At 41.3% G+C, this 12,253-nt stretch overlaps 1 protein-coding gene across 1 annotated transcript in view; it reads left to right on the top strand.

The window, feature by feature from the left end:
• LOC124552279 (synaptic vesicle glycoprotein 2A-like) overlaps positions 1 to 12,253 on the top strand; it is a 160,095-nt gene that overhangs the window by 69,452 nt on the left and 78,390 nt on the right. The window contains exon 5 of the mRNA XM_047126557.1: positions 379 to 500. Coding sequence (XP_046982513.1) covers positions 379 to 500 — 122 coding nt within the window. The remainder of the gene's footprint in view (positions 1 to 378; positions 501 to 12,253) is intronic.

The raw sequence follows: 12,253 nt of genomic DNA, 5'->3' as shown, positions 1-12,253 counted from the left end.
AGTCTCGGTCCGGCACACAGTTTTAATCTGCCAGGAAGTTTCAGTAACATGGCTTCCCGTGCTTAGATGTAGGTCTACAGAACAAACTTCATTCATCCAACGCTTCTGTGTGTCAAGACGATTTTCTTCATTTTTTCTTGAAATTTATTTGCAACATACCTTTCGTGTAAATTGCCCCACTTTTTTCAACTTTTCCTTTATGCACTTTTAATGCATTTCTGTTTACTGTTGAATAGTGAACTCCCATATTGTTACGTTCATTAATCATTTAAAAATATAAGTAGCTTCTGTGAATTGTTTAGTAACTGGAGCTGTGTTGCCTTCTTGCCGAAACGTCCGGCAGCGTGGAGTAATGCTCTTGCGTCTGGTTTCCCGCAGCGTGTGTGGGCCCTCTGCCGTGACGTACGCCTACCTGGGGGAGTTCCACACGGACAGAACGCGCACGCAGCACATCGTCTACGTCTGCCTCTTCTTCGCCATCGCCAGCATCGCCCAGCCTGGTAAGCCACACACGCCCGCACGAGCAAACTCGGAAAATTACGAGCATTAACCTTTACGTGACCAGTGGGACATACACTGATCAACCAAAACATGACCACTGCGCACCGTGACTTTGGAAGCCGCCTGGTGGCGTTGTGGCCACGTGACGCGGTATTGGTATTGGTTTGTGGGATTAAAGGGACCAGACTGCTATGGTCTTCGGTCCCTTCTTCCAAAACTTAAAAACACCCACACAGAGTAAAAACGGAGACAACAGACGACACAGGACAAGACAGACGCAGACAGAGAAATGACAAAACGAATTAAAATCACACCAAGTGTGACAGTGGTTGCCCGACCATAGAGACAAAAAGGAAAAGCCAAGCAACGAAGGAAAAAACACTAAAAACTCAGACTAAAATCGTTGGCCAAAGGCCAGAATCAATACAAAAGGACAAACACTTAGATGGATAAAGGCCCCCTGCCGGTATAAAACGCAAAACTAAGCCTGCCATAGCATTGTCATCAGTTAAGGGGCTCCGGAAAGGCTCAATCATGAAAAGTTCAATTTTTACTTTTTTGCGTTTTCTGAATCTGCAGACTATTACCTTTTAATAGATATATAATTTATTGAATTCCGAACACTACACCTATTTTTAATTTTTTTTTAAATGTGTTCTACATGGGCGTGACCCACTGTGGCGCTGTTAAACTGCTGTCCAATGGTGTTATTATTAACGTCCGTGTTCATCAGGTACATTTTAGTGATGTGAGATAAAGTATGTGTTGTGGCTAACCTGTGATGGTTCAATATATATCGCTGGTGTGATTGTCGATTTTTCATGTTTATTTACTCTGTCGTTATCTCGGAAATATTCGTAATTAATTCTGTTTCTTGAGTCTCTGTTTTGTTGAAGTATAATAATGAGTAAAAGTAAAGTTATTAGAAATCCTCTGAAGGCTTTTAAGAAAAGGAGAAATGTTGGAAAGCCAAAGGTATGTGTTATTACTGTAAACAATAAAGACGATAACCAAGTGAGTGAACCTAACCTCTCAAGTACACCTGCCCATAGCATTCAAGGTGGGAAAGAAAATACTTCACAGAAGAAGCTTCGTTCAATGAGTGAAAACTATGAATGTTTTATGGGCGAATCGGATGTGAATGAAGTATTTGATATGTCGGTTCTCAAAGGAATTTTTTCAAACTGTGTAAGATGTATTCATTGTAGCGAAGTTGGTCTGGAACTCTCCATAATAAAGCACGTAGGACTTGCTAGTGAAATACAACTGAAATGTGATAAGTGTTCATACATGACCACCTTTTGGAACAGTGTTGCAGTAACTGCAACTGAAGAAAATGGTAGCAAAATCTACGAACACAACAACGAGCGATGCTCGCTTTACACAAGGAACGCCTTCGGGCTGCAGACAGGGCTGTAAAGAGTCTAGAAATACAAGCAAGAGTAAACAGGAGGAGGAACAAGAGGAAGCTGGAGGAGGAGTTTGCAGAGGACGAAGATAATCCATCCTATGGACCTGGAATGCACTAAAAAGTTAATCCAATCTTTGTCGCTCGATTCCCAAAAATTTTATTTTCTCATACTAATTACATGTTTTCTAAGGATCTTCCACACATATTTGTTTCAAACTTTCAGTAAATGTTACACAGTACCTTCTGCATAATTTAACACAGCCTTTTTCCAAAAAACTGTATATTTTTGAATATATAAATAAAAAATTGCAAAAAAATGTTGTGAATTTTCATTACAATTGAAAAAAAAATCATCTTTAATAACTGAACTAAAATTTTGTAAAATCCCTGTGTTAAGTTGTAGCCCATATTCCAATAAATAATCTGTAAAAATTTCAACTTCCTACCTCAAATACTTTGTGAGGAAAGATGTAATTTATAAGCGTTATTTTAACATTGCAAGTATAGGGCGTTCCGGAGCCCCTTAAAAGGCCAGGGAGCGTATCAGGCAGCGCAAACGTCTGCCTGAGCACAGTTAAAAGTGGACAGGCCAACAAAATGTGGACCACTGTCAATGCCGACCCGCAGCGACATAGAGGGGGGTCCTCACGCCGCAGTAAGTGGTCGTGCGTCATCCGTGTGTGCCCAATGCGCAGTCGGCAGAGGACGACAGACTCCTTGCGAGAGACTCGCAAGGAGGAGTGCCACACAGTCGTCGTCTCCTTGAGAGCACTGAGTTTATTGGGCGTGGTAAGATCGCGCGATTCATCGTCCCATAGCGCAAAAACTTTGCGGCGTAAGGCTGCCCTCAAATCAGTCTCTGGGAGGCCAACATCCAGAGATGGTTACTGGCGGCCTCTTTCGCCAGGCGGTCAACATTTTCATTGCCGGGTAGGCCAACATGGCCTGGGGCCACACAAAGACCACAAAGCGGCCGCAATGGGCAAGAGCATGGAGGGACTCCTGGACACGAGGGCGAGGGAATCACTGGTCGAGAGCTCGTAAACTGCTCAGGGAGTCGCTACAGATAACGAAGGACTCACCTGAGCAGGAGCGGACATACTCTAGGGCACGAAAGATGGCGACCAGCTCAGCAGTGAAAACGCTGCAGCCAGCCGGCAAGGATCATTGTTCGTAATGGTCCCCTAGAGTTGCAGCATAACCGACCCGACCAGCTGCCATCGAACCGTCAGTGTATACAACGCCAGAGCCCTGATACGTGGGTAGGATGGAATAAAAGCGGCGGCGGAAGGCCTCCGGAGCGGGCCCTGTGCCAATTCGAGCCGAAGGCAAGGGCGAGGCACACACCACAGGGGTGTACGTGAAGCGATAACAAAAGTATGTAAGCGGAGCAGACAAGGACGGCACATCACCCTAGCCAAGATATGGGCTACAAATGGGGAAATCCATTGAGATAAGCGACTTTGACAAAGGTAAGGTTATTATTTTGCAGAGCCTGTGAACGGCAATGGCCTTGCCGCAGTGGATACACCGGTTCCCGGGAGATCACCGAAGTTAAGAGCTGTCGGGCGTGGTCGGCACTTGGATGGGCGACCATCCGGGCCGCCATGTGCTGTCGCCATTTTTCGAGGTGCACTCAGCCTCGTGATGCCAATTGAGGAGCTACTCGACCGAATAGTAGCGGCTTCGGTCAAGAATACCATCATAACGACCGGGAGAGCAGTGTGCTGACCTCATGCCCCTCCATCTGCATCCTCCACTGAGGACGACACGGCGGTCGGATGGTCCGGGTAGGCCAGTCGTGGCCTGAAGAAGGAGTGAGTGAGTGAGAGCCTGTGAACAGCAAAGGTGGTCGAATGTTCACGTGCTACTGCCGTGAGTATCTAAGGAAAGAGGTAGATCGACAGTGAAACTACCACTAGGAACTAAATGGCTGTAAGTACACGACTATCCACACAATGTGGGGCTCAGAAGTCTGTCTGCTGTGTAAAGTAGGACAGATGTTGACTTGCAGAATCTCTGCCAAAAGAGCACAATGCTGGTGCACGCGCAAGTGTTTCGGAGCACACCGTTCATCGAACATGCAGATCTGCAGCAGACCACCCTTGCGTGTTCACTTGTTGACCCAACGACATCAGTTGCGAATGGAGTGGCCACGAAACCATCGAGATTCGAACGCCGATCAATGCGATGCGTGCCGCTTTATGTCGCTCCTGTCTAGAGCCTGTGTATCGGAAGAATGACTCTTGCGTGCACAGTGACAGATGGTCTGAAGCGGGTTCAGTCCAGTACGTAGCTCTAATTTTCATCTGCTGGTGGACAGTAGCGGACAGTACTAAACATAAAGAACTATAATGTAGTTAAGAATTTTGACCACCAGAGTCCAGTAATGCACACAGACATTCCACAAACAGGCCAAGAGAATGTTTTTGTGAATTGTTCTGTTTCTTTCTTGAAGGCTTTTTTCTTTCTTCTTTCGTTTCACCCTCTTTGGGGTACGCTGGATCAATCATTTCTTTGTGCGTTGTTCTTTTCTTAGGGCCCAGTATTTCTTCATTCTTTCTGATCTTCTTCTCCTCTCTTCTTCCGAAATGAAGGATTTGGACTTTTGTGTGGATTTGTCTTGGAACCTTATGTTTTCATCTTTAGTAATTAATTTAGCAGTTCGATCAATAAGTGAATTTTCTGAAATATGTAATTCCACTAGGTCTTTCTCAGTTTCTTTAAACCAGTTGGGCTTCGTTTTTCGGTTACGGAAGAAGTCAAAGATTTGCTTAGTTAATCTGTTGGAATTCATTCTGAGAAGATGACCATAAAAATTTATTCTCCTTTTTCGCATAGAATCTGAAAGTTTTTCAATTTTCTTGTAGAGAGTTTCATTTTTAATGTATATAATCTTATTGTCTTGAAATTTTGGCCCAATGATTTTTCTTAAAATTTTTCTTTCCTTTATCTCAAGTTTCTCCATTTGGCCTTTGAAATTCATGTTAAGTGTTTCTGCTGCATACAGTGCTTCTGGCTTAATCACTGTCTTGTAATGTGTAATTTTGGACCCCCATGAAAGGGATTTTTTGTTGTATGTATTTTTTGTTAGTTGGAAGGCCAATTCAAGTCTATTTTTTCTGGATTCCATTGCTTTGCGTTCCCCAGCATTCCAACTAATCCATTCTCCGGGATATTTGAATTCTTTTACTATTTCAATTTTCTGTTCTTGAACTTTGAGGTATTTACGTGAGTGCTTGATGTTTGTCAATATCTTAGTTTTTTCAGAGGAGATGTGAAGACCAATTTTAGCTGCTTGTTTCTTTAGTTCAAGGATTTGCTCCCGTGCTTCTTCCATTGTTTCAGCAAACAGGGCCATACCATCTGCAAAAGCAATGCAATTTACTTTAAGGTTCTTCTTTTTGCAACTCAGTCTTATACCACTCTTAATATTTGTGTTCCATTCTCTGACTACTTTCTCAAGAGCACAATTGAACAGCAACGGTGAGAGCCCATCGCCCTGTCGCACTCCCGTTTTTATTTCAAAGGGTTCCGATAGTTCGCCCATAAATTTAACTTTCGAAAATGTATTCGTAAGGGTCGCTTTTATAATATTAGTTGTTTTCTTATCCAAACCCATTTCTTCCAGGACTGATAACAGAGATTCTCTATCAATCGAGTCATATGCTTCTTTGAAATCAATGAAGGAGATTACGTATGTCTTTGCCCTTGATTTTTGGTAAGCCATGATGTTTTTGACGTTTAGTATTTGTTCCGAACATGATCTACCCTTTCTAAAACCTCCCTGGTATTCCCCGATTTGCGGATCCAATTGCGGCTCTGCCCTGTTCAAAAGGACTTTAGAAAGAATCTTGTACGTTATATCCAGCAGTGATATTCCTCTGTAATTGTTGGGGTCTGTCTTCAAACCTTTTTTATGGATAGGGTGGATGAGAGCTGTTCTCCATTCTGCGGGGATCTCTTCTTCTTTCCAGATTTGATCGAAAACACATTTTAGGGATGTAACTGCATTTTTGTCAGCCTTTTTCCATAGTTCGGCCACTATTTGATTTTCTCCGGACGCCTTGTTGTTTTTAAGTTCTGAGATGACCTTCTGTAGTTCTTCAGTCGTCGGTGGTTCTGAATCCGGCTTCTCACGGTTGTTTGGAATGGATTCAAATTTTTCAAGGATGGGTTCACAATTCAAGAGTTTCTCAAAGTAGCCTGCTAGTATTTTGCAGTTTTCCGTGTTGTTGTGAGCGATGGTCCCATTTACATCTCGAAATTGGAGGGTGGGTGCTTTGTATCTTGATAACCTTTGTTTGAAAGTTCTGTAAAAGCTCCTTGTGTTGTTTTTAGCAAATTCTTCATCAATTTGGAGGAGAGTTTTGTTTTCATGTGTCTTCTTAATCCTTTTTATATTTTTATCTACCAGTTTTCTAACTGTAATGAAATTCAGTCTACTTTCTTCTGTTTTCTGTGATTGCCAATTTTGCCATGCCTGTTTTCTCGTTTCAATGAGGGCATCACATTCCAGCGACCACCAGGCATGTTTTTTACTTTTTTTGTTAGGTGCTATCCGTTCAGCTGTAGTAATGAGATTTTCCTTGATATCCCCCCAGCTTTGTGTCTGAATGGTTTCTGTTGCTTTTGTAAATTCATCTGATTTTAATATCTTTTCTGTGCTATACTTCCGACTCTTAATTTGTTTCATGCTGCGTTTCCTGTTTGGGATGACTTTGAACTTAATTTTAGAAAGGTAATGGTCTGAATCCAAGTTTGCACCCCTGAGTACCCTAACGTTCATGATTTCTTTGCTAGAAATCTTCTTAATTGCGACATGATCAAGTTGAAATTCCCCAAGGCTAGGATTTGGGGATACCCATGTTCTTTGTCTTCGTGGTAGTTTTTTGAAAGCTGTGGATTTAAGAATTAAATTGTGTGCTTGGCAAAGTTCTATTAGTCTCACACCATTTCTGTTTGTTCTCTTGTGTGCAGGATAGTTTCCAACTATTTTCTTATATCTTTTTTCTTTACCAATCTGTGCATTAAAATCTCCAAGAAGAATGATGATGTTTTTATTTGGAATTTTCTGAATACTGTCATCTAGATGATTTCAAAAGGCCTCCACTTTTTCTTTGTTTTTCCTGTTATCCTCGTTTATAGGGGCATGTGCATTGATAATTGTGTAGATTTTGTTTGTGCTTGTGAATGTAAGACTTGAGATTCTCTCTGATTGGGAATCAAAGCCAACTATTGAGTTCAATATTTGTTTGTTGATTATAAAGGCTGTACCAAGATGTGGTACATTTTTCATTACTCTCGGTCCCACTTTCCCTTTGTATATCCTAAAACCTTTTTTATTTATGTTTGTACAGTTTTGTATACGAGATGTGGCTAGAAAAAAACCGGACTAGTACTGGTGAAACAATAAAACGAATGCAATAAGGCTGAAAGTCGCGTGGCCTGTCACGTGACTCTCGCCCCGCCTACTGCTCGAGTTTCATATGCCTCCTGCACTCAGTCTGCCCGTGGCGTCTGTTTTAAGTAGTTGACGTTTTGTCTGTGCGTCGGAAAATGTTGAGTGTACAGAAAGAACAGCGTGTTAACATCAAATTTTGTTTCAAACTAGGAAAATCTGTAAGTGAAACGTTTGTAATGTTACAACAAGTGTACGGCGATGATTGTTTATCGCGAACACATGTGTTTGAGTGGTTTAAACGATTTAAAGATGGCCGCGAAGACACCAGTGATGACACTCGCACTGGCAGACCATTGTCAGCAAAAACTGATCCAAACATTTAAAAAATCGGTAAACCTGTTCGACAAGATCGCCGTTTAACAATCAGAGCAGTGTCTGAGTTAACAGGAGTTGACAAGGAAATTTTTAGGCAGATTCTTCATGAAAGTTTCAACATGAACAAAGTGTGTTCAAAGATGGTTCCAAAGTGTCTCACAATTGAACAGAAGGAACGCCGAAGAATGATTTGTTCTGACATCCTGGAAAACATTGAAAGTGATCCCACCTTCTTACAAAATGTTATTACTTGCGATGAATCGTGGTTTTTTACTTACGATCCCGAAACTAAACGCCAATCGATGCATTGGAAAACTCCTGGTTCTCCACGACAAAAAAAAGCATGAATGTCAAAATCGAAATTCAAGGCAATGATGATTGTTTTTTTTTGACATCAAAGGGATTGTGCTCATTGACTGGGTAACAGAGGGACAAACAGTGAATCAGCATTACTACATTAGCGTCCTGGCTACCCTACGTGAGCGAGTACGGAGAAAACGGAACGATTTGTGGAGAAAAAAGTCATGGATTCTTCACCAAGACAATGCCCCAGCTCTCAGTGCGTTGTCAGTGAAGACGTTTTTGGCAAAACACAACATTCCCATCTTAGATCATCCACCCTACTCACCTGATTTGGCCCCCTGTGACTTTTTTCTTTTCCCTAAAGTCAAGTCAGCTTTGAAAGGAACTAGATTTGAGACTGTTGAAGCAGTAAAAGAAAAAGCGACGGGAGTAATGTATGGACTTACCGAAAATGATCTGCAGCATTGCTATGAACAGTGGAAAATTCGTATGGAGCGGTGTAGAGACCGAGGAGGAGAGTACATTGAAAGAGATAACATGAAATTGTAAATAATTGTAAATAAATGTTTCTTCCAGCATCAGTCCGGTTTTTTTCTAGCCGCACCTCGTATGCTTGTATTAGTGTCAATGATGCGTGAATGCGTCTAAAGTAAATGTGTAGATCATTTTTCTGCTGACAAACGCTGTACAAACTAGTGTGAGAAAGTTTCAAGGCCGCGCGAATGCAGACGATGGGGAATTTTCCATCATAATATGTTAAGTAATTTTATGGTAAAAGGAAACCTTCTAATGTTTCTAAGCACTATGGGACTTAACATCTGAGGTCATCAGTCCTCTAGACTTGGAACTACTTAAACCTAACTAATCTAAGAACATCACAGACATCCATGCCCGAGGCAGGATTCGAACCTGCGACCGCAGCGGTCGCGCGGTTACAGACTGAACCGCCTAGAACCGCTCCGCCACGGCGGTCGGCTTATACATCCCACTTAAGGGGCTCCGGAACGCCCTATACTTGCAATGTTAAAATAACGCTTATAAATTACATCTTTCCTCACAAAGTATTTGAGGTAGGAAGTTGAACTTTTTACAGATTATTTATTGGAATATGGGCTACAACTTAACACAGGGATTTTACAAAATTTTAGTTCAGTTATTAAAGATGATTTTTTTTCAATTGTAATGAAAATTCACAACATTTTTTTGCAATTTTTTATTTATATATTCAAAAATATACAGTTTTTTGGAAAAAGGCTGTGTTAAATTATGCAGAAGGTACTGTGTAACATTTACTGAAAGTTCGAAACAAATATGTGTGGAAGATCCTTAGAAAACATGTAATTAGTATGAGAAAATAAAAGTTTTGGGAATCGAGCGACAAAGATTGGATTAACTTTTTAGTGCATTGCAGGTCCATAGGATGGATTATCTTCATCCTCTGCAAACTCCTCCTCCAGCTTCCTCTTGTTCCTCCTCCTGTTTACTCTTGCTTGTATTTCTAGACTCTTTACAGCCCTGTCTGCAGCCCGAAGGCGTTCCTTGTCTAAAGCAAGCATCGCTCGTTGTTGTGTTCGTAGATTTTGCTACCATTTTCTTCAGTTGCAGTTACTGCAACACTGTTCCAAACGGTGGTCATGTATGAACACTTATCACATTTCAGTTGTATTTCACTAGCAAGTCCTACGTGCTTTATTATGGAGAGTTACAGACCAACTTCACTACAATGAATACATTTTACACAGTTTGAAAAAATTCCTTTGAGAACCGACATATCAAATATTTCATTCACATCCGATTCGCCCATAAAACATTCATAGTTTTCACTCATTGAACCAAGCTTCTTCTGTGAAGTATTTTCTTTCCCACTTTGACTGCTATGGGCAGGTGTACTTGAGAGGTTAGGTTCACTCACTTGGTTATCGTCTTTATTGTTTACAGTAATAACACAAACCTTTGGCTTTCCAACATTTCTCCTTTTCTTAAAAGCCTTCAGAGGATTTCTAATAACTTTACTTTTACTCATTATTATACTTCAACAAAACAGAGACTCAAGAAACAGAATTAATTACGAATATTTTCGAGATAACGACAGAGTAAATAAACATGAAACAATCGACAATCACACCAGCGATATGTATTGAACCATCACAGGTTAGCCACAACACATACTTTATCTCACATCACTAAAATGTACCTGATGAACACGGACGTTAATAATAACACCATTTGACAGCAGTTTAACAGCGCCACAGTGGGTCACGCCCATGTAGAACACATTTCAAAAAAAATTTAAAAATAGTTGTAGTCTTCGGAATTGAATAAATTATATATCTATTAAAAGGTAATAGTCTGCAGATTCAGAAAATGCAAAAAAGTAAAAATTGAACTTTTCATGATTTTGAGCCTATCCGGAGCCCCTTAAAGTAACTATTCGAAATTTAGAAACATGGCCTTATGTATTGTGTGTGTGTGTGTGTGTGTGTGTTGTGTATGGAACTGGGGACCTAGAAACGACGGAGAGGCTTCGTCCTGCCTTAAAGACCATCCACAGGCTGGGCGGCACACCGGATCTCGACACTAATCCGGCGGGCGGAGGCGTGCCGGGGACCGTCACGCCTTCCCGCTCGGGAAGCAGCGCGTTAGAACGCGCGGCTACTATCCCTTCCGAAAGCACATAACCAGGTTTTACAGTAGTATGCGAAAATCCTATTCCCTAACGAGTTGTGCTCCTTACGTCCTAGAAAACTAATGAAACTAGTACAATCGGACAAGATCCCGACAGAATTTGTAGTGTTGGCAGAAGAGCCAACACTGTTTTTCTAGAGGAGGCCGAAATGCACGCGTTTAATTACACGCTGACTGGCGTGAGGTCTGGAACAGGACAATATCTTGAGAATTGCAAATAAAGTACGTAGTTGATATAATACTTAACTTTAATCCACAATTGTAGAACATCTCTCGTTACGGTACATGCTTCATAATATTAATTATCAACTGCTATGGCGCCTTGCTAGGTCGTAGCAAATGTAGCTGAAGGCTATGCTAACTATCGTCTCGGCAAATGAGAGCGTATTTGTCAGTGAACCATTGCTATGAACGTCGGCTGTACAACTGGGGCGAGTGCTAGTACGTCTCTCTAGACCTGCCGTGTGGTGGCGCTCGGTCTGCTATCACTGACAGTGGCGACAGCGTACAAACCGTACTTACAGATGTATGAAACTCTAGAATTTACTTAGTTTATAAGGAAATGAATGAGCTGTTTCATTTTAAACTTCATATTTAGAAAAAACTAAAATTCTATAGTTAATTGTCTCAATGTTTAACACATTTTTTAATAGATTTGGTAAACTCTAGATTTTCATACAGCTGTAAGTATGCTTTGTACACTGTGCAAAGTTCATCGAAGAATCTCTCTTAATTATGGAGAAAAGTGTACAGATAGCAACGAATACAGCCAATAGTAAGGAAAAAAATGATGAAATTTCACATGTAAAAAAATATTTTGTTACCTTTTTGAACTTCCACTGCTATGAGAGTGAATCCAGAATCCTTCCTGGTTATGCTGACAAAGTTTTATGAATTTATTTGTAAAAGTATAGACAGTAGAGATCAAAATGTCCTGTGGTGCCTCTCCCGCTCCAAGGTCCCGTTTGACATCCTACCCCTTTCAAGGAAAAAAGTCTTCCACATTAAACAGTCGGTTAGCTTCATACAGCGTGATTCAAACGTCCCTTGACATTGTGGAGATGCAAATGTTTATTCTCAAAATGGAAGTTACAGCTTCATTACACACTACGTGAATACATTTCGACCCTGCAGATTTACACCACAGCTCCCATCTCTCTTGTTTATACGAAACACGGCCGCCAGCATCTCTTATGTTATTGCTCCCGCTGCATCGGTTATCAGCTGTATCGCCTGGTCTATGCTGTTCATCTTTGCCTGGTACACCTGTGACCTTATAACACCCCAAACAAAGAAATCCGATAGCGCCATGTGAGGAGAGCAGACAACCCATTCTCTAGATGAAAATGTTTCCTCCAAGCAATCACGAACGATGCGCAATGTTGCTGGAAAACATCAGCGTCTTTTATCCCGTCCTGTTCCATTGTGGTAGCAGATACTGTTAGAGCGTGTCTAGGTAAATTGTTCCTGTAATTGTCTTTTTGGCAAACATCAGATGTCAGTATATCTTTGTTTTGGTCACTCTCCTCCACACAGTGACCTTAGATGTGTCTCATTCCCAATCCTGAGCTGCG

Source organism: Schistocerca americana, chromosome 10 (genome assembly GCF_021461395.2).
Source record: "Schistocerca americana isolate TAMUIC-IGC-003095 chromosome 10, iqSchAmer2.1, whole genome shotgun sequence".
Lineage (NCBI taxonomy): Eukaryota > Metazoa > Arthropoda > Insecta > Orthoptera > Acrididae > Schistocerca > Schistocerca americana.
This window is presented reverse-complemented; position numbering and strand designations above follow the sequence as displayed.